Source organism: Colias philodice, chromosome 30 (assembly GCF_061535455.1).
Source record: "Colias philodice isolate Cphi_HAF_F1 chromosome 30, ilColPhil1 Martin Lab GWU primary, whole genome shotgun sequence".
In the NCBI taxonomy this organism is placed as follows: Eukaryota; Metazoa; Arthropoda; class Insecta; order Lepidoptera; family Pieridae; genus Colias; species Colias philodice.
This window is the reverse complement of record NC_143115.1, coordinates 1,443,915-1,471,109: the sequence shown is the minus strand read 5'-3', so window position 1 is coordinate 1,471,109 and position 27,195 is coordinate 1,443,915. Positions and strand designations below refer to the sequence as shown.

The following is a 27,195-nucleotide window of genomic DNA, read 5'->3' as shown; positions in this document are numbered from 1 at the left end:
AATTAGTGATTGTCGAACATAGAAATTGTAACTGTTAACGTTCACGGAATAAAATATTTGAATTTTAGTTCTTGGCGAGATAGAAAGAGAGAGAGTTTTTGGAGTGAGATCTAAAATGACGTCAGTAGACACTTGTAAAGAAATCCTATTAAAATTTAAAATGTCTTATGAATCAATGTGAATAAATTAAATGTGATATAAATATTGTATAATATAGCTTTCCACCCGCGGCAACGCCCGCGCAGTCAAAGAAAAACCCGCAGTTCCCGTTCCCGATAAAAAGAAGCCTATGTCCTTTCTCGGGTATCAAAATATGTCTATACCAAATTTCATGCAAATTGGTTCAGTAGTTAAGGCGTGATTGAGTAACAGACAGACAGACAGAGTTACTTTCGCATTTATAATATTAGGTTGGATTAACACCTTTACATGACCATATACAAGCAAATAAACAGATTTGATATGATTAGATCAAATAAAAACCCCCTCACCTTAGTAAACCTCCTCCCATGGAACAATCTCTGCGCCAACCAGAGATACAGTCCGTTTAGAGTGCCGGGTATTTCGCGTATCTCCCTTAGCGCTATGAAACCGTCCGCTACGCCATCTAACACCTGGGTGGGCAAAGTAATTATATTAAATACATAAAATGCTTAAATTATGGTGGTTATACAGGTGCTTAAACAGGTTAGGGAGCTTAAACCGGTGCTTAAACAGGTCAGGATGCTTAAACAGGTCAGGATGCTTTAACAGGTGCTTAAACAGGTCAAGAAGCTTTAACAGGTCAGTAAGCTGTTACAGGTGCTTTTACAGGTCAGAGAACTGTAACAGGTGCTTTTACAGGTCAGAAAGCTTTTACAGGTGCTTAAACAGGTCAGGGAGCTTTTACAGCTGCTTTTACCGGTCAGGGAGCTGCAACAGGTGCTTTTACTGGTCAAGAAGCTGTAACAGATATTTTATCAGGTCAGGGAGATTAAACAGGTGCTTTTACAGGTCAACGAGCTTTTACATGTGCTTTTACAGGTCAGGGAGCTTTTACATGTGCTTTTACTGGTCAGGTAGCTGTTACAGGTGCTTTTACAGGTCAGGAAGCTGTAACAGATATTTTATCAGGTCAGGGAGATTAAACAGGTGCTTTTACAAGTCAGGGAGCTTTAACATGTGCTTTTACAGGTCAGGGAGCTTTTACATGTGCTTTTACAGGTCAGGAAGCTGTTACAGGTGCTTTTACTGGTCAAGAAGCTGTAACAGATATTTAATCAGGTCAGGGAGATTAAACAGGTGCTTTTACAGGTCAGGGAGCTTTTACAGGTGCTTTTACCGGTCAGGGAGCTGTTACAGGTGCTTTTACACGTCAGGGAGCTATAACAGGTGCTTTAACAGGTCAGGGAGCTGTAACAGGTGCTCAAATAGGTCAGAAAGCTTTAACAGGTGCTTTTACAAATCAGGGAGCTGTAACAGGTGCTAATACAGGTCAGGAAGCTGTTACAGGTGCTTTTACAGGTCAGGAAGCTGTAACAGATATTTTATAAGGTCAGGGAGATTAAACAGGTGCTTTTACAGGTCAGGGAGCTTTTACAGGTGCTTTTACCGGTGAGGGAGCTGTTACAGGTGCTTTTACACGTCAGGGAGCTATAACAGGTGCTTTTACAGGTCAGGGAGCTGTAACAGGTGCTCAAATAGGTCAGAAAGCTTTTACAGGTGCTTTTACAAATCAGGGAGCTGTAACATGTGCTTTTACAGATCAAGGAGCTGTAACAGGTGCTTCTACAGGTAAGGGAGCTTTTACATGTGCTTTTACTTTTATAAGGTCAGGGAGATTAAACAGGTGCTTTTACAGGTCAGGGAGCTTTTACATGTGCTTTTACAGGTCAGGAAGCTGTTACAGGTGCTTTAACTGGTCAAGAAGCTGTAACATATATTTAATCAGGTCAGGGAGATTAAACAGGTGCTTTTACAGGTCAGGGAGCTTTTACATGTGCTTTTACCGGTCAGGGAGCTGTAACAGGTGCTATTACACGTCAGGGAGCTTTTACATGTGCTTTTACAGGTCAGGGAGCTTTTACATGTGCTTTTACTGGTCAGGTAGCTGTTACAGGTGCTTTTACAGGTCAGGAAGCTGTAACAGATATTTTATCAGGTCAGGGAGATTAAACAGGTGCTTTTACAGGTCAGGGAGCTTGAACATGTGCTTTTACAGGTCAGGGAGCTTTTACATGTGCTTTTACTGGTCAGGAAGCTGTTACAGGTGCTTTTACTGGTCAAGAAGCTGTAACAGATATTTTATCAGGTCTGGGAGATTAAACAGGTGCTTTTACAGGTCAGGGAGCTTTAACATGTGCTTTTACAGGTCAGGGAGCTTTAACATGTGCTTTTACTGGTCAGGTAGCTGTTACAGGTGCTTTTACAGGTCAGGAAGCTGTAACAGATATTTTATCAGGTCAGGGAGATTAAACGGGTCAGGGAGCTTTTACATGTGCTTTTACAGGTCAGGCAGCTTTTACATGTGCTTAAACAGGTCAGGGATCTGTAACAGGTGCTTATACAGGTAAGTGAGCTGTTACAGGTCCTTTTACAGGTCAGGAAGGTGTAACAGATGTTTTATCAGGTCAGGGAGCTTTTACAGGTGCTAAAACAGGTCAGGGAGCTTTTACATGTGCTTTTACAGGTCAGGAAGCTGTTACAGGTGCTTTTACTGGTCAAGAAGCTGTAACAGATATTTTATCAGGTCAGGGAAATTAAACAGGTGCTTTTACAGGTCAGGGAGCTTTTACATGTGCTTCTACAGGTAAGGGAGCTTTTACATGTGCTTTTACAGGTCAGGGAGCTGTAACATGTGCTTTTACAGAGCAAGGAGCTGTAACAGGTGCTTATACAGGTCAGGGAGCTTTTACATGTGCTTTTACAGGTCAGGAAGCTGTAACAGATATTTAATCAGGTCAGGGAGATTAAACAGGTGCTTTTACAGGTCAGGGAGCTGTAACATGTGCTTTTACAGGTCAGGGAGCTTTTACATGTGCTTTTACTGGTCAGGTAGCTGTTACAGGTGCTTTTACAGGTCAGGAAGCTGTAACAGATATTTTATCAGGTAAGGGAGATTAAACAGGTGCTTTTACAGGTCAGGGAGCTGTAACAGGTGCTCAAATAGGTCAGAAAGCTTTTACAGGTGCTTTTACAAATCAGGGAGCTGTAACAGGTGCTTATACAGGTCAGGAAGCTGTTACAGGTGCTTTTACAGGTCAGGAAGCTGTAACAGATATTTTATCAGGTCAGGGAGATTAAACAGGTGCTTTTACAGGTCAGGGAGCTTTTACATGTGCTTTCACAGGTTAGGTAGCTGTAACATGTGCTTTTACAGATCAAGGAGCTGTAACAGGTGCTTCTACAGGTAAGGGAGCTTTAACATGTGCTTTTACAGGTCAGGGAGCTTTTACATGTGCTTTTACAGGTCAGGAAGCTGTAACAGATATTTTAATCAGGTCAGGGAGATTAAACAGGTGCTTTTACAGGTCAGGGAGCTTTTACATATGCTTTTACAGGTCAGGGAGCTTTTACATGTGCTTTTACTGGTCAGGTAGCTGTTACAGGTGCTTTTACAGGTCAGGAAGCTGTAACAGATATTTTATCAGGTCAGGGAGATTAAGCAGGTGCTTTTACAGGTCAGGGAGCTTTTACAGGTGCTTCAACAGGTCAGGGAGCTTTTACATGTGCTTTTACAGGTCAGGGAGCTTTTACAGGTGCTTTTACCGGTCAGAGAGCTGTTACAGGTGCTTTTACAGGTCAGGGAGCTATAACAGGTGCTTTTACAGGTCAGGTAGCTGTAACAGGTGCTTTTACAGGTCAGGCAGCTTTTACATGTGCTTTAACAGGTCAGGGAGATTAAACAGGTGCTTTTACAGGTCAGGGAGCTGTAACAGGTGCTCAAATAGGTCATAAAGCTTTTACAGGTGCTTTTACAAATCAGGGAGCTGTAACAGGTGCTTATACAGGTCAGGAAGCTGTTACAGGTGCTTTTACAGGTCAGGAAGCTGTAACAGATATTTTATCAGGTCAGGGAGATAAAACAGGTGCTTTTACAGGTCAGGGAGCTTTTACATGTGCTTTCACAGGTTAGGTAGCTGTAACATGTGCTTTTACAGATCAAGGAGCTGTAACAGGTGCTTCTACAGGTAAGGGAGCTTTAACATGTGCTTTTACAGGTCAGGGAGCTTTTACATGTGCTTTTACAGGTCAGGAAGCTGTAACAGATATTTTAATCAGGTCAGGGAGATTAAACAGGTGCTTTTACAGGTCAGGGAGCTTTTACATGTGCTTTTACAGGTCAGGGAGCTTTTACATGTGCTTTTACTGGTCAGGTAGCTGTTACAGGTGCTTTTACAGGTCAGGAAGCTGTAACAGATATTTTATCAGGTCAGGGAGATTAAACAGGTGCTTTTACAGGTCAGGGAGCTTTTACATGTGCTTTTACAGGTCAGGCAGCTTTTACATGTGCTTTTACTGGTCAGGTAGCTTTTACATGTGCTTTTACTGGTCAGGTAGCTGTTACAGGTGCTTTTACAGGTCAGGAAGCTGTTACAGGTGCTTTTACAGGTCAGGAAGCTGTAACAGATATTTTATCAGGTCAGGGAGATTAAACAGGTGCTTTTACAGGTCAGGGAGCTTTTACATGTGCTTTCACAGGTTAGGTAGCTGTAACATGTGCTTTTACAGATCAAGGAGCTGTAACAGGTGCTTCTACAGGTAAGGGAGCTTTAACATGTGCTTTTACAGGTCAGGGAGCTTTTACATGTGCTTTTACAGGTCAGGAAGCTGTAACAGATATTTTAATCAGGTCAGGGAGATTAAACAGGTGCTTTTACAGGTCAGGGAGCTTTTACATGTGCTTTTACAGGTCAGGGAGCTTTTACATGTGCTTTTACTGGTCAGGTAGCTGTTACAGGTGCTTTTACAGGTCAGGAAGCTGTAACAGATATTTTATCAGGTCAGGGAGATTAAACAGGTGCTTTTACAGGTCAGGGAGCTTTTACATGTGCTTTTACAGGTCAGGCAGCTTTTACATGTGCTTTTACTGGTCAGGTAGCTTTTACATGTGCTTTTACTGGTCAGGTAGCTGTTACAGGTGCTTTTACAGGTCAGGAAGCTGTAACAGACATTTTATCAGGTCAGGGAGATTAAACAGGTCAGGGAGCTTTAACATGTGCTTTTACAGGTCAGGCAGCTTTTACATGTGCTTTAACAGGTCAGGGATCTGTAACAGGTGCTTATACAGGTAAGTGAGCTGTTACAGGTCCTTTTACAGGTCAGGAAGCTGTAACAGATGTTTTATCAGGTCAGGGAGCTTTTACAGGTGCTAAAACAGGTCAGGGAGCTTTTAAATGTGCTTTTACAGGTCAGGAAGCTGTTACAGGTGCTTTTACTGGTCAAGAAGCTGTAACAGATATTTTATCAGGTCAGGGAAATTAAACAGGTGCTTTTACAGGTCAGGGAGCTTTTACAGGTCAGGGAGCTTTTACAGGTGCTTCAACAGGTCAGGAAGCTTTTACATGTGCTTTTACTGGTCAGGTAGCTGTTACAGGTGCTTTTACAGGTCAGGAAGCTGTAACAGATATTTTATCAGGTCAGGGAGATTAAACAGGTGCTTTTACAGGTCAGAGAGCTGTAACAGGTGCTACAATAGGTCAGAGAGCTTTTACAGGTGCTTTTACAAATCAGGGAGCTGTAACAGGTGCTTATACAGGTCAGGGAGCTTTTACATGTGCTTTTACTGGTCAGGTAGCTGTTACAGGTGCTTTTACAGGTCAGGAAGCTGTAACAGATATTTTATCAGGTCAGGGATTTTAAACAGGTGCTTTTACAGGTCAGGGAGCTGTAACAGGTGCTCAAATAAGTCAGAAAGCTTTTACAGGTGCTTTTACAAATCAGGGAGCTGTAACAGGTGCTTATACAGGTCAGGAAGCTGTTACAGGTGCTTTTACAGGTCAGGAAGCTGTAACAGATATTTTATCAGGTCAGGGAGATTAAACAGGTGCTTTTACAGGTCAGGGAGCTTTTACATGTGCTTTCACAGGTAAGGTAGCTGTAACATGTGCTTTTACAGATCAAGGAGCTGTAACAGGTGCTTCTACAGGTAAGGGAGCTTTTACATGTGCTTTTACAGGTCAGGGAGCTGTCACATGTGCTTTTACAGAGCAAGGAGCTGTAACAGGTGCTTATACAGGTCAGGGAGCTTTTACATGTGCTTTTACAGGTCAGGAAGCTGAAACAGATATTTAATCAGGTCAGGGAGATTAAACAGGTGCTTTTACAGGTCAGGGAGCTTTTACATGTGCTTTTACAGGTCAGGGAGCTTTTACATGTGCTTTTACTGGTCAGGTAGCTGTAACAGATATTTTATCAGGTCAGGGAGATTAAACAGGTGCTTTTACAGGTCAGGGAGCTTTAACATGTGCTTTTACAGGTCAGGAACCTGTTACAGGTGCTTTTACTGGTCAAGAAGCTGTAACAGATATTTTATCAGGTCAGGGAGATTAAACAGGTGCTTTTACAGGTCAGGGAGCTTTAACATGTGCTTTTACAGGTCAGGGAGCTTTTACATGTGCTTTTACTGGTCAGGTAGCTGTTACAGGTGCTTTTACAGGTCAGGAAGCTGTAACAGATATTTTATCAGGTCAGGGAGATTAAACAGGTCCTTTTACAGGTCAGGGAGCTTTTACATGTGCTTTTACAGGTCAGGCAGCTTTTACATGTGCTTTAACAGGTCAGGGATCTGTAACAGGTGCTTATACAGGTAAGTGAGCTGTTACAGGTCCTTTTACAGGTCAGGAAGCTGTAACAGATGTTTTATCAGGTCAGGGAGCTTTTACAGGTGCTAAAACAGGTCAGGGAGCTTTTACATGTGCTTTTACAGGTCAGGGAGCTTTTACAGGTGCTTTTACCGGTCAAGAAGCTGTAACAGGTGCTTTTACAGGTCAGGAAGCTGCAACAGATATTTTACCAGGTCAGGGAGATTAAACAGGTGCTTTTACAGGTCAGGGAGCTTTTACATGTGCTTTTACAGGTCAGGAAGCTGTTACAGGTGCTTTTACTGGTCAAGAAACTGTAACAGATATTTTATCAGGTCAGGGAGATTAAACAGGTGCTTTTACAGGTCAGGGAGCTTTTACATGTGCTTTTACAGGTCAGGGAGCTTTGACATGTGCTTTTACTGGTCAGGTAGCTGTTACAGGTGCTTTTACAGGTCAGGAAGCTGTAACAGATATTTATCAGGTCAGGGAGATTAAACAGGTCCTTTTACAGGTCAGGGAGCTTTTACATGTGCTTTCACAGGTCAGGCAGCTTTTACATGTGCTTTAACAGGTCAGGGAGCTGTAACAGGTGCTTATACAGGTCAGTGAGCTGTTACAGGTGCTTTTACAGGTCAGGAAGCTGTAACAGATGTTTTATCAGGTCAGGAGGCTTTTACAGGTGCATAAACAGGTCAGGGAGCTTTTACATGTACTTTTACAGGTCAGGAAGCTGTTACAGGTGCTTTTACTGGTCAAGAAGCTGTAACAGATATTTTATCAGGTCAGGGAGATTAAATAGGTGCTTTTACAGGTCAGGGAGCTTTTACAGGTGCTTCAACAGGTCAGGAAGCTTTTACATGTGCTTTTACTGGTCAGGTAGCTGTTACAGGTGCTTTTACAGGTCAGGAAGCTGTAACAGATATTTTATCAGGTCAGGGAGATTAAACAGGTGCTTTTTCAGGTCAGGGAGCTTTTACATGTGCTTTTACAGGTCAGGGAGCTTTTACATGTGCTTTTACAGGTCAGGGAGCTTTTACATGTGCTTTTACAGGTCAGGAAGCTGTTACAGGTGCTTTTACTGGTCAAGAAGCTGTAACAGATATTAAATCAGGTCAGGGAGATTAAACAGGTGCTTTTACAGGTCAGGGAGCTTTTACAGGTGCTTTTACCGGTCAGGGAGCTGTTACAGGTGCTTTTACACGTCAGGGAGCTGTAACAGGTGCTTTTACACGTCAGGGAGCTTTTACATGTGCTTTTACAGGTCAGGAAGCTGTAACAGATATTTAATCAGGTCAGGGAGATTAAACAGGTGCTTTTACAGGTCAGGGAGCTTTAACATGTGCTTTTACAGGTCAGGGAGCTTTTACATGTGCTTTTACTGGTCAGGTAGCTGTTACCCCTCGTTTTCACCAAAGTATAATACATGTATTTTACAAATTTGATGCAATGTTTTCGTTTCTCATAGACATGTGTAAAACATGTTGTATACAAAATTTGATACATGTAGGATAACTTATATGAAACTTGTTGGTTGAAAACTTCTAGTTGCCTGATCTAAGTTGCCTACATGTTTATGATCTCTTGTTTTTGTTGTAGCAATACTTGTAGAATTCGAGACAAATTCAGTCGTACCTACTTTTATAATTTCTATTTTTAAAAAAACTTGTGATATGTATGTATGTTGAAAACTTTATCCAACAAACATGGATAAAGTTTAAAACTTGTTTGTTACTAGTATTATACAGAAATTGCAATAAAATAAGCGATACTTATCTAAACCACGACTGTGTTTTGTAGGTGAGAACGCTATCAATGGATCAGACAAGTTGTACCATGTCACAGACTTCAGTGTAAACGCAAATGTGTTTTATACTTGTATAAATACTTGTTGGCTACAAAGTGTGAACGAAAGAATGTTTGAGACAGTCTCAATACATGTGTAAAATAAATAATTATGTTTTGAAAAGTATTCTACAAGTTTTGTATCAAACTAGTATTTCACTTGTTTCTTGGTGAAAACGAGGGGTTACAGGTGCTTTTACAGGTCAGGAAGCTGTAACAGATATTTTATCAGGTCAGGGAGATTAAACAGGTGCTTTTACAGGTCAGGGAGCTTTTACATGTGCTTTTACAGGTCAGGGAGCTTTTACATGTGCTTTTACAGGTCAGGAAGCTGTTACAGGTGCTTTTACTGGTCAAGAAGCTGTAACAGATATTTTATCAGGTCAGGGAGATTAAACAGGTGCTTTTACAGGTCAGGGAGCTTTAACATGTGCTTTTACAGGTCAGGGAGCTTTTACATGTGCTTTTACTGGTCAGGTAGCTGTTACAGGTGCTTTAACAGGTCAGGAAGCTGTAACAGATATTTTATCAGGTCAGGGAGATTAAACGGGTCAGGGAGTTTTTACATGTGCTTTTACAGGTCAGGCAGCTTTTACATGTGCTTAAACAGGTCAGGGATCTGTAACAGGTGCTTATACAGGTAAGTGAGCTGTTACAGGTCCTTTTACAGGTCAGGAAGCTGTAACAGATGTTTTATCAGGTCAGGGAGCTTTTACAGGTGCTAAAACAGGTCAGGGAGCTTTTACATGTGCTTTTACAGGTCAGGAAGCTGTTACAGGTGCTTTTACTGGTCAAGAAGCTGTAACAGGTGCTTTTACAGGTCAGGGAGCTTTTACAGGTGCTTCTACAGGTAAGGGAGCTTTTACATGTGCTTTTACAGGTCAGGGAGCTTTTACATGTGCTTTTACTGGTCAGGTAGCTGTTACAGGTGCTTTTACAGGTCAGGAAGCTATAACAGATATTTTATCAGGTCAGGGAGATTAAACAGGTGCTTCAACAGGTCAGGGAGCTTTTACAGGTGCTTCAACAGGTCAGGGAGCTTTTACATGTGCTTTTACAGGTCAGGGAGCTTTTACAGGTGCTTTTACCGGTCAGAGAGCTGTTACAGGTGCTTTTACAAGTCAGGGAGCTATAACAGGTGCTTTTACAGGTCAGGGAGCTGTAACAGGTGCTCAAATAGGTCAGAAAGCTTTTACAGGTGCTTTTACAAATCAGGGAGCTGTAACAGGTGCTTATACAGGTCAGGAAGCTGTTACAGGTGCTATTACAGGTCAGGAAGCTGTAACAGATATTTTATCAGGTCAGGGAGATTAAACAGGTGCTTTTACAGGTCAGGGAGCTTTTACATGTGCTTTTACAGGTCAGGGAGCTGTAACATGTGCTTTTACAGAGCAAGGAGCTGTAACAGGTGCTTATACAGGTCAGGGAGCTTTTACATGTGCTTTTACAGGTCAGGAAGCTGTAACAGATATTTAATCAGGTCAGGGAGATTAAACAGGTGCTTTTACAGGTCAGGGAGCTGTAACATGTGCTTTTACAGAGCAAGGAGCTGTAACAGGTGCTTATACAGGTCAGGGAGCTTTTACATGTGCTTTTACTGGTCAGGTAGCTGTTACAGGTGCTTTTACAGGTCAGGAAGCTGTAACAGATATTTTATCAGGTCAGGGAGATTAAACAGGTGCTTTTACAGGTCAGGGAGCTTTTACATGTGCTTTCACAGGTCAGGTAGCTGTAACATGTTCTTTTACAGATCAAGGAGCTGTAACAGGTGCTTCAACAGGTAAGGGAGCTTTAACATGTGCTTTTACAGGTCAGGGAGCTGTAACATGTGCTTTTACAGAGCAAGGAGCTGTAACAGGTGCTTATAAAGGTCAGGGAGCTTTTACATGTGCTTTTACAGGTCAGGAAGCTGTAACAGATAATTAATCAGGTCAGGGAGATTGAACAGGTGCTTTTACAGGTCAGGGAGCTTTTACATGTGCTTTTACAGGTCAGGGAGCTTTTACATGTGCTTTTACTGGTCAGGTAGCTGTTACAGGTGCTTTTACAGGTCAGGAAGCTGTAACAGATATTTTATCAGGTCAGGGAGATTAAGCAGGTGCTTTTACAGGTCAGGGAGCTTTTACAGGTGCTTCAACAGGTCAGGGAGCTTTTACATGTGCTTTTACAGGTCAGGGAGCTTTTACAGGTGCTTTTACCGGTCAGAGAGCTGTTACAGGTGCTTTTACAGGTCAGGGAGCTATAACAGGTGCTTTTACAGGTCAGGTAGCTGTAACTGGTGCTTTTACAGGTCAGGCAGCTTTTACATGTGCTTTAACAGGTCAGGGAGATTAAACAGGTGCTTTTACAGGTCAGGGAGCTGTAACAGGTGCTCAAATAGGTCAGAAAGCTTTTACAGGTGCTTTTACAAATCAGGGAGCTGTAACAGGTGCTTATACAGGTCAGGAAGCTGTTACAGGTGCTATTACAGGTCATGAAGCTGTAACAGATATTTTATCAGGTCAGGGAGCTTTTACATGTGCTTTTACAGGTCAGGAAGCTGTTACAGGTGCTTTTACTGGTCAAGAAGCTGTAACATGTGCTTTTACAGAGCAAGGAGCTGTAACAGGTGCTTATACAGGTCAGGGAGCTTTTACATGTGCTTTTACAGGTCAGGAAGCTGTAACAGATATTTAATCAGGTCAGGGAGATTAAACAGGTGCTTTTACAGGTCAGGGAGCTGTAACATGTGCTTTTACAGAGCAAGGAGCTGAAACAGGTGCTTATACAGGTCAGGGAGCTTTTACATATGCTTTTACAGGTCAGGAAGCTGTTACAGGTGCTTTTACTGGTCAAGAAGCTGTAACAGATATTTTATCAGGTCAGGGAGATTAAACAGGTGCTTTTACAGGTCAGGGAGCTTTTACATGTGCTTTTACAGGTCAGGGAGCTTTTACATGTGCTTTTACTGGTCAGGTAGCTGTTACAGGTGCTTTTACAGGTCAGGAAGCTGTAACAGATATTTTATCAGGTCAGGGAGATTAAACAGGTGCTTTTACAGGTCAGGGAGCTTTTACATATGCTTTTACAGGTCAGGAAGCTGTTACAGGTGCTTTTACTGGTCAAGAAGCTGTAACAGATATTTTATCAGGTCAGGGAGATTAAACAGGTGCTTTTACAGGTCAGGGAGCTTTTACATGTGCTTTTACAGGTCAGGGAGCTTTTACATGTGCTTTTACTGGTCAGGTAGCTGTTACAGGTGCTTTTACAGGTCAGGAAGCTGTAACAGATGGTTTATCAGGTCAGGGAGCTTTTACATGTGCTTTTACAAGTCAGGAAGCTGTTACAGGTGCTTTTACTGGTCAAGAAGCTGTAACAGATATTTAATCAGGTCAGGGAGATTAAACAGGTGCTTTTACAGGTCAGGGAGCTTTTACAGGTGCTTCAACAGGTCAGGGAGCTTTTACATGTGCTTTTACTGGTCAGGTAGCTGTTACAGGTGCTTTTACAGGTCAGGAAGCTGTAACAGATATTTTATCAGGTCAGGGAGATTAAACAGGTCCTTTTACAGGTCAGGGAGCTTTAACATGTGTTTTTACAGGTCAGGGAGCTTTTACAGGTGCTTTTACCGGTCAGAGAGCTGTTACAGGTGCTTTTACAGGTCATGGAGCTATAACAGGTGCTTTTACAGGTCATGGAGCTATAACAGGTGCTTATACAGGTCAGGCAGCTTTTACATGTGCTTTTACAGGTCAGGGAGATTAAACAGGTGCTTTTACAGGTCAGGGAGCTTTTACAGGTGCTTCAACAGGTCAGGGAGCTTTTACATGTGCTTTTACTGGTCAGGTAGCTGTTACAGGTGCTTTTACAGGTCAGGAAGCTGTAACAGATATTTTATCAGGTCAGGGAGATTAAACAGGTCCTTTAACAGGTCAGGGAGCTTTTACATGTGCTTTTACAGGTCAGGGAGCTTTTACAGGTGCTTTTACCGGTCAGGGAGCTGTTACAGGTGCTTTTACAGGTCAGGGAGCTATAACAGGTGCTTTTACAGGTCAAGGAGCTATAACAGGTGCTTTTACAGGTCAGGGAGCTGTAACAGGTGCTCAAATAGGTCAGAAAGCTTTTACAGGTGCTTTTACAAATCAGGGAGCTGTAACAGGTGCTTATACAGGTCAGGAAGCTGTTACAGGTGCTTTTACAGGTCAGGAATCTGTAACAGATATTTTATCAGGTCAGGCAGATTAAACAGGTGCTTTTACAGGTCAGGGAGCTTTTACATGTGCTTTCACAGGTCAGGTAGCTGTAACATGTGCTTTTACAGATCAAGGAGCTGTAACAGGTGCTTCTACAGGTAAGGGAGCTTTTACATGTGCTTTTACAGGTCAGGTAGCTGTAACATGTGATTTTACAGAGCAAGGAGCTGTAACAGGTGCTTATACAGGTCAGGGAGCTTTTACATGTGCTTTTACAGGTCAGGGAGCTGTTACAGGTGCTTTTACAGGTCAGGGAGCGGTTACAGGTTCTTTTACAGGTCAGGAAGCTGTAAAAGATATTTTATCAGGTCAGGGAGATTTAACAGGTGCTTTTACAGGTCAGGGAGCTGTAACAGGTGCTTTTACAGGTCAGGAAGCTGTAACAGAAGCTTTTACAGGTCAGTGAGCTTAAGCAGGTGCTTTAAGAGGTCAGGGAACTTTAACAGGTGCTTAAACAGGTCAGGGAGCTTTTACAGGTGCTTTAACAAGTCAGGGAGCTTTAAAAGGTGCTGTAACAGGTCAGGGAGATTTCACAGGTGCTTTAACAGGTCAGGGAGCTAAACTCTATCATAAAACCTGATCTGAAGTAAATAAAAGTTTATATAAAAATCAAGCAGGTAACAATTTAAGTTTCAGTCTCAACTATTCAATCTTACATAAAAAAGACGTATTAATAAAATGATAATTAACCACCTTCTCCAAATAAAGCAAACATCCATCGCTCTTGATCCTCAAATGGTCCAACGCAGCTGCAGCCGCCGCTGCGGCAGCTGAGTCGCTTGATACTCGACCGCTGGTGGGAAAATGGACTTTATTGTAAGGGTTATAGAGTTGAAAATCATTTGTATGATACAAATGATTGCATTATAGATTAGAGATTGATCGCATTTTGAATAACAACTTTATATGGGTGATAGAGCTGAAATTCATTAGGGCCTATATAGACTTAGTAAGTTATTTGCAAAATAATATTTATTTTCAAAATAATTTCAACTAGATTGAAGTATATTGTGTAGAATGTAGATAATAGAGACGAAAATACTTCAAACTTATGTATACTTTGCAAATCATTCTGAACACCTAATGAATTGACACTCAACCACTAAAACTACTACATTTGAAATTAGTGGGAAAATAAAATCAACTTTATTACATAAGGTGATAGAGTTGAAAATCACTTGTATCAATGTAATGATAAGTTATTATTAAAACTGAATTGCTTGACCCTCGACCACTGATTAGAAATAATTATATAAACTTTACTATACAATAACAAAAACAACTACGTATTGTCAGAGTGGAAACAGTAATTGTGAAATTCAAATTTATTTTGTGGGTAGTAAAGCTGAAAATCATTCGTACCTTAAAGATTCGTATATTAAAGATAAGTCATAGCAAATTTCAACTTTATTGTTTAGGTCATAGAGTTGAAAATCCATCGTACCTTTACCTGGAACTTACTGTCTATTTTTTACATATTTAATATTTTTTTTATGAATAAGCTAACTTACCGCAACCTGGGTTCCGTATCCAATCTAGCCAGTACATAGCGTTGTACGTCGGCTGAAACGTGCGCGCGTTGTAACTCATCAAGTGTTATTTTGCGGAACCCTAAAATTTACATAGATGAATCATTTCAAACATACAAGACAATAAGTATAAAAAGGAACGCACATAATAAATGCTAAAACTATTTTATGATGATTTAAAAGTGCTTCCAGTAGGTCGAACAAATGTTTGAGTTTAACAAATGAGGCGATTATTTACGTAGAAGTATTTTATAGTGACATTAATAAATAATGTTATTATATTAAATTTGTGGTGTGGTGATTATCAAATTTTTTTTTGAATCGTACCAGAACAGTCCATTTACAATCACACTTAAAATTTGTCCGATACAAAACTCTGCCTCTGTGTGCATAAGGCAGAGTTTTGTTATGAACGTATACAATAGATTTGAACATTATAACCACGAAATAATCGTTATATTGACTTTGAAAAACCTTAAAATCCAAACTATTATTACATAATTAAATTTTTGAAGATCATTGCTGAGGGTATAATTGCGCTCATCATAGGACACTTTGTGCGTACACTTGTTGCGTCAAAATCACATGTTTACGCGTAGTGTCTTGTGATGGTCTTAACCTACTTAGACCTAATTTGCTAATATTATTAAGTTATTTCTTATTCTAATAACAAATGGATTTGTGTTATCCGTACATTATGAAAATAAATAAATGAAATAAATTTTTTGTAAATTCACACTTAATATTAAAAAGCAGAAGAGTTTGTTTGTTTGAACGCGCTAATCTCGGGAACTACTGGTCCGATTTGAAAAATTCTTTCGGTGTTAGATAGCCCATTTATCGAGAAAGGCTATAGGCTATATATCATCTCGCTAAGACCAACAGGAGCGGAGCACTGCGGGTAAAACCGCGAAGCACAGCTAGTTTGCACTTAAAATACAACTAACCTGTGAACATTTTAGTCAAATGTCTTGAGTGTCGTCTAGCCGTGGCCACTAGGAGCAACCAATGGGGTAGTAAATGTTGATGGCGGGATAGTAGACCGCCTACACCGCTTTCGTTGTCTGATTTACCTGAAAATATGGGGAAAAATCATGTGTAATGTTTGCATTGTATAATTAAGTAGTTTTAGATATTTATTAGAAATAAGTTAATATTTAAAGGTTCGCAAAAACAACAAGCAAATTTGGGGATTTGAGGTCGTTAATTATTAGGAGAAATCTATCATTTTTTATTTAAGATTTTGGAATTGGCTATAAATAAGATATTAGAAATATAAATTCCTGGAATTATTTAAGAGTAGTTTAAACTAGCGGTCCGCCCCGGCTTCGCCCGTGGTACATATTTCGCAATAAAAGGTAGCCTATGTTTTTTCTCAGGGTCTAAAGATTGATCATCAAAATCGGTTGAGAGGTTTAAGCGGAAAAGCGTAACAGACAGACAGACAGAGTTACTTTCGCATATTTTATAATATAATGTTAATATTAATAATATAGTAGGGATTACATCTGAAATTTTCCGATAATTCTGTTATAGAAAACAGTTTTCTTTCTATCCAGAATAAAAATTAAACACACCATTGATAAGGGTAGTATATGTCATAAAAACATTGAACCTAACACCTTACTTACTTACCACTACATGCAAAATAAAAATATTTCATTTTAACAGTTCCAAAAAGTCTTCCGTAAAAGAAAGTACGTAAGTATTTGTACATCTAAAAACAATATGAATGTGAAGTCCTGTCCCCTAGTGGGGTAAGGGGCAGATGCATTATGCATCTGTTTCACTGATTGATTTTCTTTAGGGACAAGTAGGTGATCAGCCTTCTGTGTCCTGCCAGACCGAGACATTTATGTTTCTTCGTCTCCACCGGGAATCGAACCCAGGAGCCCTCGGTTCTACGCTCACGCGTCAACCACTGTACCAAGGAGGTCAATATTACAAGTATATTAAATCACTAGATTTCCACCCGCGGCTTCACCCGCGTTTTCAAAAAAAAGCTCGCATAAATCCCGTTCCCATGGGATTTCCGGGATAAAACCTATCAATGTGTTAATCCAACTTACCCTCTATAAGTGTGCTAAATTGCATTTTAATCAGTTCAGTAGTATTTGCGTGAAAGAGTAACAAACACACACACATCCTCACAAACTTTCGCATTTATAATATTAGTAGGATAAGATAGGACTTACCAGTAGTACCTTCATCGATAGCATCGACCAACAAAAACAAACACTGTTTCGGCGGATCTATTTCCAATAGCGGAAACAATATGGCCTTCTTAAAACACTCATCAGGCGCTTTTTCCACATTCTGCGGCAATAACGCTTGTTGTATTTCACTATCCGATAATAATTTTTCATAATACGCATTAGCTATTATAGTCCTTTGACTTATTGGCAGAGAAGGTATGGGCGGAGGATCTTCTTTATCCAAAACATTCTGATATTCAACTTCCGGTATTTCCGATACCGATTTCTTCGGCGATTCCGGTTTTAGCTCACTCTTATTCGGGTATTTGAAGTTCGCGACCGGTATTCTCGATTTGGGCGGTGAATTTTCCGGTTTTTTCTCTTCTGTTTCCGTGGATAGGCTCTTGTGGAGTAATACCGGTTTTTTTTCGGTTAACGGTTCGGAACTTTGTCGTAAAAGGCGGGAATTGCGCAGTTCTTTCGATTGGCGTTGGGATATATTCCGTAGAAAGAGGTTTTCGTGATTTTCGTACAGCCGCATGTCTTCGACAAACGGATTCGTCGGTTTTGCGCTCGTACGCGGCATTATTTCTGGTAACTGTGAAAAGGGAATGATTAATTAGTATCTATAAGGGCTGATTTTTCAATCCTTGGTTCATACTTATTCGTCGAATAACGTACCTACCATTTCAAAAATGTATTATTTGGCCGTATTTGATAGTTTACGGGTGACATTTTAATATTATAGTGTAATACTTTATTGGGCGGATAAGTTTATGGATTGAAAAATCGGCCCTAAGAGTTTATAATTAGAAAAAAAATACGTAACGCAAACCTATACCGTAATATTATAAAACTGTTTGTTTGAACGCGCTAATCTCAGGAGTTCCTGAGATTAGCGCACCGAAATAATTTTTCAAATCGGACCTGTAACTACGGCATTTTTCGGTGTTAGATAGCCCATTTATCGAGCAAGATCTATATATCATCACGCTAAGACTAACAGGAGCGGAGCAATGCAGGTAAAACAGCACAGCACAGTTAGTATAGAATAAATAAATGAATAATCTCACATTATCATCCGCCATACAGTCCATATACGTGTCTCTTTCGTGCAATCTATCTATTGTTTTATTCCTTCGACTACTGCCAACGTCGTCGTCGTCCGTGCGATCTGTAAAAGATAGATAAAAGATAGAAGAGCGTGTGTGCAGAGCGCACGTGTCAGAAGTGAAACTTCTATGACAAGATTCAAAGATACCAAAATCGTCGCCTCACTCCATGACGTGACACACACACACACACATCCTCACAAACTTTCGCATTTATAATATTAGTAGGATTAAAACTGCTTTTTACATTATCTCTCTGGTTATATTTTATAATTTATCTATGAAATTAAATACTTAATTAAATAAATAATAATATTACCTTCACAATCACCCAACAACGGTTTAGAACAATCTTCCGTATCCTCTCCCATCTCACGGAACCGTTGTATCAAATTTTCTTCCGAATTATTTCTGAAAATCACGAAATATAAGGTTATTTATTATGCATACCATGTTTAAATATTAAATTTATAGTTGAATCGTTTCTATCGCCTTAAATACGTATTTTTTTTTTAATTTATCTATAATATTATTTTTTATTGACTTATAGAAATTTTCCTGACGTATAGAAATTTTTCCTAGCGTATGTAAATTTTCCTGACGTATAGAAATTTTCCTGGCGTATAGAAAATTTTCCGAGGTATAGAAATTTTCCTGGCGTATAGAAATTTTCCTGACTTATACAAATTTTCCTTATCTATAGAAATTTTCCTGGCTTAATGAAATTTGCGCGGACACTTATGGAAATTTCCTGTCATAGAAATTTTCCAGTCGTTTCGAAATTTTCCTGACGTATAGAAATTTTCCTGACGTATAGAAATTTTCCGGACTTTTGGAAGTTTTCCTGACTTATACAAATTTTCCTTATCTATAGAAATTTTTCAAAATTTTTCTTACCGATCGAAAAATTTCCTGACTTATCAAAATCTTCCTGTCCAATCGAAATTTTCCCGACTTAACAAAGTTTTTGCTAAATTATCGAAATTTTGCCGACTATCTATTGCTAAAATCATAGTTCAAACATACCTGTTCCCAACCACATCCCGTACGCTATGCTCTCTATCAGGCCGCGCGTGCGCAGAATGGCTCAGTATCTGCATGGCAAGTGAGCGTATAAACTCGCCTGGTCGTTGGGCGCTTTCGCCTGGACCCTGGAATTACAATTATTTATTGTTATTGTCATGAACAGTATTATCATCTTCATCATTTTTATTGTAGTCTAGCGGTCCGCCCCGGCTTTGCCCGTGGAACATATTTCGCAATAAAAGGTAGCCTATGTTCTTTCTCAGGGTCTAACGATTATCTGTGCTAAATTTCATCAAAATCGGTCCAGTAGTTTATGCGTGATAACCATGTATATGTATATACATACATACAAACCTTTCCTATTTATAATATTAGCATTAGTATGAGTCGTTTCACCGCTGTCAAAGTTGTCAAAACCTTGAGCCGGTGACATGGCCATGGGGTTACCCATGGCCATGTCACATTAAAACGAATAAACACACTTTCGCATTTATAATATTATTAGGAATACATCTAGATATCTATATAAATAAAAATGAACCACCAAATATGTTGTTAAGGGTAAAACTCGTACTCGATCAATACGGCAATTTCTTTAAACATTTTTGAACACCAAAATCGAAATTCATCATCATCATCACCATTCTCATCACCATCCTCATCATCCTCATCACCATCCTCATCATCCTCATCCTCATCATCACCACTCACCTGCAGAAAGTGCCTAGCCAGCAAGCGGCGGTTCAACGCTCGTTGCTGCCGCGCCTGCGGGCCCGGCCCGGGTTGGCTGAGCTCTTGGCATAATGCCGTTTTGCCGCTACCCGCATCGCCTGTAAATAGTTATAAAACGTAAGAAATAGACTGTTTCTCGCCTGTAAAAGTTTTGTGAAAGGTAAAAGATAAGAAATAGACTGTTTCTCGCCTGTAAAAGATTATAGATTAGATTTATTACCACAGGACAGTTCTTTGGCATATTATGATAATATACAGTTACATATTTTGTAAAATTAAATTGTAATACTGAAATGATTTAAAAGAGCAACTATGGAGTTTCTTGCCGGTTCTTCTCCATAGATACTGCTTTCCGAATCGGTGGTAAATGTTAAAAATATGTATTGACGTTTCAAAAGTGCTTCTCGAAGAAGTCTAATTGAATAAATAAATGTTTGAGTTTGAGTTTGAGTTTTGAGTTTATTGCAAAAAAGAAGCAGCCAATATTTCAAAGCTATTATTAGATAAAGAAGACCGACTGTTAAAGAGCTGTTTTTTTTTTCTGTTAAACTTATCTGTAAATTAGATTGTTTAGTGGTGAACATTTGTTGAATAAGTTACTTCGCCTTTCTTTAATTAGAAAGGAAATAAAATATTAATAAAATTAGGGCCCTGATCTTCACACATTTATCAACTACAAATAAAAACAAACAAAAAAATTAACCCAAAAAATACAAATCCAACACCATCTACTTCTCCACAAAAACATACCCAAAATCAACGCGCCACACGTCTTACTAACAGCCCTCTGCTCGAGACAATACGCAATCTTCTGGAACACCCACTCGCGACAGAAGAACCTGCGTTTGTCCGTCGATATGGTCGTCTCGCTCACACGTTGGCTAGAGGTCGACTTGCGAACGGGACGGGTAGAGTCGTGCGCACGCGCAGCTATGGGGCTGAGCGGTTCGCCTGGAATTGTTTTGGAATAGGCATTTAATTAAATCAGACACTATATAACAGAAGTCATATTATTAAAACATCTTGCCTATATTTGGTTTGTGTTACACGTTGGTTTTATACCTAACTGAGAAAATAATACATCTTTTTAAACTAAATTAATTTGCATGAACATATTATTATGTTTTTCAGTGTAACCAACGAACTTAAAAATAAGATTAGCATTCTGTTGTACAAAAACTGCATGAAAATTATATGTATAATACAGTAAAGTATAAGTATGTATATGGTTGAGTTGGCTATGATTACATAAATAATCTCTCTCACTATAAATAATACGATTGTCCTATTATTAACCTGCCTGTTTTAGAAACTGGTTAATTGAGAAGCCTGAAAACGTCGGGATCGCAATTATTCCAGTTTATATAACAACGAATAAATGGTATAACAACTAATAACCGATAACACAGTACAACCAAGCTGAAAAATTCATTATGATTTATTACAACTTAAAAGTGTTAACATAATCTCAAACTACCCACCATCAAAGTCAAAGTTATCTCTGTCTCGCTCTCTCCTATAGTCGCGCGATTCTCGCTCAGGAAAGCCGCGGTGCCGGTCAGTTGGTGTCCGGTCGTGGCCGCGAGCGGTCACCTCGTTAAGGGGAAGAGATCTGTTAAATATGAAATAAAATATAGTCGCCTATGCATTGATATTTTCATAGAGGGCAAGAAAAACTTTACATCTATAGAATGAAATGTCTATAATATGATTTTATTTATGAGTGAATATTCTTTATAATGTTTGCATGATAAAAGCATGAACGCAATGTTAAGAATACACGATTTACAAACACTATAGAATTATTTAAAAAATGTACATATATAAGGACGCGATATTATTATACTTTTTAGGGTTCCGTAGCCAAAATGGCAAAAACGGAACCCTTACAGCCGTACAAATAAACGAGTTATAACATTTTATGCAAAGAATAAACTAAGAATAAGGAAAAATCATACAAATAAACACGAAATAAATGTAACCTAGTATAACTTCGTAATAAGTATTCATACTAATGCTATTCCGTCCTTATTACGGCTACCACCCTAGTATAAGTCTGACATAACCGAGTTATAACATGTCTTTTAGTACATTGTGCTGTGTTTTACAAGTTTTAGAAGCAATTTTCAATCTAAATTTGAGATAATAGCAATGAGAGTAATACGAGAAGTAGAAAAAGTTGAGCAAATTAATAATTTCATTACGTACCTATTGAAATGGAAAATTTTGTATGAAATGTCAAAATATACGAAATTATGAAAAACCCTTTTGATATTTATAATGATTTATTTATTTACAACATGCGCCAAACCATACATACATAAAACTTATTTCTAAACTTATCACAATAATATATACACTTTCGTTGAAAATATAAATCTTCTAAGCCTGGAGTTGTATGTTTTGAGTACCAGTTATTTGGCAACTCTCTATCTCAAGGTGGGTTTATCTTCGTATAGCGGATCGCGTTATCTATCATTTGCTTGCATATTTAATGATATATTTAAATTATTTCCAATAAATATTTAAAAAATAAATTAACAGAACATCGTATGATGAAACTTCACAACAAATTCGACGAAGTCAAACGAGCGTCAGCAAAATGACAGCACCAAGGCTTAACCGTAGACAATTTCAATGTTTTTCATAATTTTGTGAATGAATTGCGACGTTGCCGCTTCGCGCCTATTGCATAGCGTGAGCATAGATACATCGACGTTATTCCAAATTTATTTGTAAGAAATTATGACATCCTTATTCTTTATTTATTCTTATCATATCTATGCATTGCATAAGGTTTGAATAAGCAAGTTTTTATTTGTACGGCTGTTATAGTTTCGTCATGTCCGTCTGTCCGTCTGTCCGTCTGTCCGTCTGTCACAGCCGATTTACTCGGAAACTATAAGTACTACAGTGATGAAATTTGATGGGAATATGTGTTGTATGAACCGCTACAAAAATATGACACTAAATAGTAAAAAAAAGAATTGGGGGTGGGGCCCCCCATACATGTAACTGAGGGATGAAATTTTTTTTTTCGATGTACATACCCGTGTGGGGTATCAATGGAAAGGTCTTTTAAAATGATATAAAGTTTTCTAAAAAACATTTTTCTTAAAGTGAACGGTTTTTGAGATATCAGCTCTCAAAGTCGTAAAAAGTATGTCCCCCCCCCTCTATTTTTATAACTACGGGGTATAAAATTCTAAAAAAAATAGAGGTGATGCATGCTAATTAACTCTTTCAACGATTTTTGGTTTGATCAAAGTATCTCTTATAGTTTTTGAGATAGGTTGATTTAACTGTAATTTATTATATTTGCTGCTACGGAACCCTTTGTGCGCGAGCCCGACTCGCACTTGGCCGGTTTTATTTATTTTTTCTTTTTACAATAATAAACGCATCCTTTCTGGACTAATACGGCAAACAAATTTTATAAGACGTCTCGATTATCTAGAATCTAGATCATAGATATTGTTATAAATCTAGATTCTAGATTTATAACAATATCTATGATAATATGTGACAGAACGGTATTTTATACTTCAATGACTTCGCAAGAAAATGCATTCAAATCAATCCACAGCTAAAAATGACTACTTAACCTCAAATTAACCCTATGCTCCGCTTGCCTAACAGCCGAATGTCGATTCTGCTGCTGCCGTATGTTCACTTGGTTCTGCCGCAGATACGCCTCCACCTTCCCCTCCCCCGGCTCATTCCTCTGCGTCCTCCTACGCACCTCCTCCTTCCTCCTCCCTTCCCTACCCTCCCTCGCCTCTCTCCTCTCTAGCTTCTCTACGCGACTCTCGAGCGGCGCGTTCAATATCTGTACGTTGCCCCCATGATTGTAATTCAACGGATCGAACTCCTTCGAACTACCCTGCGCTTTCTTGCCATTCTTCTTCGCTTGTTTCGGCGCGACCTGACTGTATATCGGCATTTGGGACATCCTACGCTACGCTAATACGCTTTGGTTACAAAATAGAATCCCTCTGAGGGTTGGGCTTTGGCTAATTGACGCTAACAACTAGAGGAACGTGGTAATTTATCACATTTGCGTGAGGTTCTCGAGAGATTCGTGGCATTCTTGTACTGAATATTACGTTATAGTGATGTGGCATATCATTGTCTGCTCGATTCTGTAACAAGGAAATAAGATAAAGATTAGGAGTAGTAGATAAATTTTCTTATGATAAAATCGTTTAATTTAACTAGGAACTAACTTTCAGTTATAATAACAAGATTTTGTGATAATTGATAATCCCTAAACTATATACTATAAACTGTCCTCTAAATACCATTTCAAATGATAAGGTTCAACACATTATCATAACATAAAGGCACCAATCCATACTAATATTATAAATGCGAAAGTAACTCTGTCTGTCTGTCTGTTACTCAATCACGCCTAAACTGCTGAACCAATTTGCATGAAATTTGGTATGGAGATATTTTGATACCCGAGAAAGGACATAGGCTACCTTTTATTGCGAAATATGTAGTATGTACCACGGGCGAAGCCGGGGCGGACCTCTAGTATTTACATATTTAAACATGAATTACACACTATAATAAGTAATTTAAATCTAGGTATAAGTATCAAATTAACATCTAGCGTATGACCCTTTCTAGTCACATTCATCATTATTTACCACTTAATATCTGCACAAACCTATCCGTATCAAAAACATTCCAACAAAACCAACGTCCAAAAACACCTAACACATTATTCCAAAACCACAACATTTTATAAAAACCACAACAGCTTGTACAAAAGGCTTGAGAAATTAAAAAAAAACACACGCAAGCTAGCACTCGTGCACTAAGCTGAAGCTAGGTTTTCTGAATAGCCTTTTGTAAACCTATGTTAAAAGATACAGCCCGGAGATTTTACCTCATCCTGAGTGTCTTCGTAGCGAAAAAAGAGGGTGCCTTAAGAAAATATACTTTGCTTTTTGCCTGCATTTTACTTTTTAGAAAAGGCGATTATTTAGGAACGGTTTAAGGTAACCGTATTAATATAAGTGATGTGACTTAACGTTTACTTATGTATGGACGAATATTATTGTGAATAAATACACCAAATGTATTGAATAAAGCAAAACTTGTAAGTAACTATTAATAATATGTTCTAAATAAGAGGGTGAATTAAGAAAATATTCTTTGCCTTTCCCTGCATTATACCTTGAAGAAAAGAGGCGATCATTTAGGTACGGTTTACGAAATTGGTGTTGGATCTGATGTATTAATAAACTAGATTTCCGCCCGCGGCTTCGCCCGCGTTTGCAAAGGAAAACCCGCATAGTACCCGTTCCCGTGGGATTTCCGGGATAAAAACTATCCTATTTGTTAATCCAAGTTACCCTCTATATGTGTGCTAAATTTCATTGTAATCGGTTCAGTAGTTTTTACGTGAAAGAGTAACAAACATCCATACATCCATACATCCTTACAAACTTTCGCCTTTATAATATAGAATCTATATTATAGATATTAGATTTACGTAAGTTATCGTTGAATTACAAATGAAAATATATTTATTTAAATAAGTACACCATAAAGTATTGAATAAAACAAAACTTGTAAGTTACTAGTTCTATGTTATTTAATATTTATCTTCAAACGATAGGCTTATCTCGAACAGACATTTCTACCAATCAACTTACAAGAAAAGTAATTAGAAACCATAAATAAAACACCAATATGAACATCGTTCATAATAATCAAATTACCAAATCTTTTCTAAAGGAGGAGAAGCTATACTTGATACTTTATTTGTATGTTTGTCGGTGGTTATCTTCGGAAGTATTGATCCAATAATGAAAATTCTTTCACTCGTAGAAAGCTACATCATTCCTAAGTAACATTATATTTTTTATTTATTTGCTAACACTCTAGATACTTTCGGCTCTATTGACCGATATAGTTTTGTTAAATTATTAAATCTCTTATAAAATTTATCAAAAAATGGCTTCACGATTCATCCCATAAAATAAATTCTTACGCAATCTGTATTGAGTCACACATTTGGATGCAAATTTTTATTATATTTGTCATGTTTTTGAAAGTTGTGAGCTTTGATGAATAAGCTTATGTTTAACTAAATATTCATACAGAATATCGGTTCAAATGTGATCCATTGTATTTATTAATATACCCCCGTTTCACCCCCGTGGCTCCACCCCCGTTGGTCGTAGCGTGATGATATATAGCCTTCCTCGATAAATGGGCTATCTAACACCGAAAGAATTTTTCAAATCGGACCAGTAGTTCCCGAGATTGGCGCGTTCAAACAAACAAACAAACTCTTCAGCTTTATAATATTAGTATAGATTAGAACAGGAGTAGTTTACCTATGACTTTTATTTGTAAAAGGTAAAAAATGCGAAAAAAATAAAAATAAATAATTGAGTGCAATCAGAAGTGAGCAGAACACACATATAAAAAATACATTTTTCATCACTAAATCTTTAACGGTCATACCCAACTGCTAGACACGTTATTTCTAAATTTTAAATTGTTTCAATTATTCAAAAATTTCAAAGAAACACCAATTTTCAATAAAAAAAAAATATTTTAAAAATTCCAAACAGGAAGACTTTACTTCCTGTACCTTAATATACACCTACGCAAAGAACCACTTTAGGTACAAAGAAAAAGGCACCTACAAACATTTACAATAGAGCATAATTTCAATTAAATTAAAAGCGTTTCCTTCTTAATTCACAATTGTCGGAACTTTAAAGGGTCAATTGGAACGTTGCGTATAAATTTAGACTTTATTTCGTGGTAGTAAGGTTGACAATCGCATGGAAGTATATCGTCAAAGAAATTAAGGCGAATAAACATTATCATTTATCTTATTGCACCTATATTGTGAAACCATAAACAATTCAGATCAAAAGTACCTACTACTCATAGGTAGGTAGGTAATCTATTATTTAAATAACCTGTTTATATAATACTTTGGTAATATGAGAGGTAATTATATAAGTAACTAGCGGTCCGCCCCGGCTTCGCCCGTGATACATATGAAAAATAGATGTTGGCCGATTCTCAGACTTACCCGATATGCACAGAAAATTTCATGAGAATCGGTTCACCCGTTTCGGAGGAGTATGCAGACTAACATTGTGACACGAGAATTTTATATATAAGACTAGCGGTCCGCCCCGACTTCGCTCGTGGTACATATGAAAAATAGATGTTGGCCGATTCTCAGACTTACCCGATATGCACAGAAAATTTCATGAGAATCGGTCCACCCGTTTCGGAGGAGTATGCAGACTAACATTGTGACACGAGAATTTTATATATAAGAAGAAGATATTGAAATTGATACTAATAAGTAATAACTAAGTTGCGTTAATGTAAACGCTATAAATAAAAGTATAAAATTAAATTAAAATTGAATTAAAATCTATTCTCTTATCATTTGTAAAATTCTTATACTAGTCTTTGTTCACATACGTATATTATTTTTACTACCAATTGGTGTACCTTTTTATTGGTAGCTTAGTATTTATTCATCTCAAAAATTGTATCACTAGCTGTAAGGTACCTTATCATAAATAAATAAATAAATAAATAAATAAATTGAAATAATCCTTCTTACTAATATTATAAAAAAGTTTGTTAGGATGGATACTTAAATATAACTTTTTTTACCGCAAAACATATCTTAGTAACATAATACTTACGACATGTAGTAACATAATACAAATACAAATTTTCTGCAC

General features: G+C 38.3%; 1 protein-coding gene across 2 annotated transcripts in view; it reads right to left on the bottom strand.

The window, feature by feature from the left end:
• LOC149475375 (uncharacterized) overlaps positions 1-27,195 on the bottom strand; it is a 93,896-nt gene that overhangs the window by 34,378 nt on the left and 32,323 nt on the right. For both annotated transcript variants that reach the window (XM_089713305.1, XM_089713307.1), the window contains exons 2-13: positions 23,059-23,595; positions 20,935-21,065; positions 20,204-20,404; positions 19,433-19,551; positions 18,722-18,846; positions 18,015-18,106; positions 17,657-17,757; positions 16,584-17,181; positions 15,336-15,461; positions 14,371-14,470; positions 13,553-13,652; positions 492-614 (exon numbers count right to left, since the gene is read on the bottom strand). In XM_089713305.1, the coding sequence (XP_089569431.1) occupies positions 492-614; positions 13,553-13,652; positions 14,371-14,470; positions 15,336-15,461; positions 16,584-17,181; positions 17,657-17,757; positions 18,015-18,106; positions 18,722-18,846; positions 19,433-19,551; positions 20,204-20,404; positions 20,935-21,065; positions 23,059-23,405 (2,163 nt within the window). In that variant the 5' untranslated portion in view covers positions 23,406-23,595. The remainder of the gene's footprint in view (positions 1-491; positions 615-13,552; positions 13,653-14,370; positions 14,471-15,335; positions 15,462-16,583; positions 17,182-17,656; positions 17,758-18,014; positions 18,107-18,721; positions 18,847-19,432; positions 19,552-20,203; positions 20,405-20,934; positions 21,066-23,058; positions 23,596-27,195) is intronic.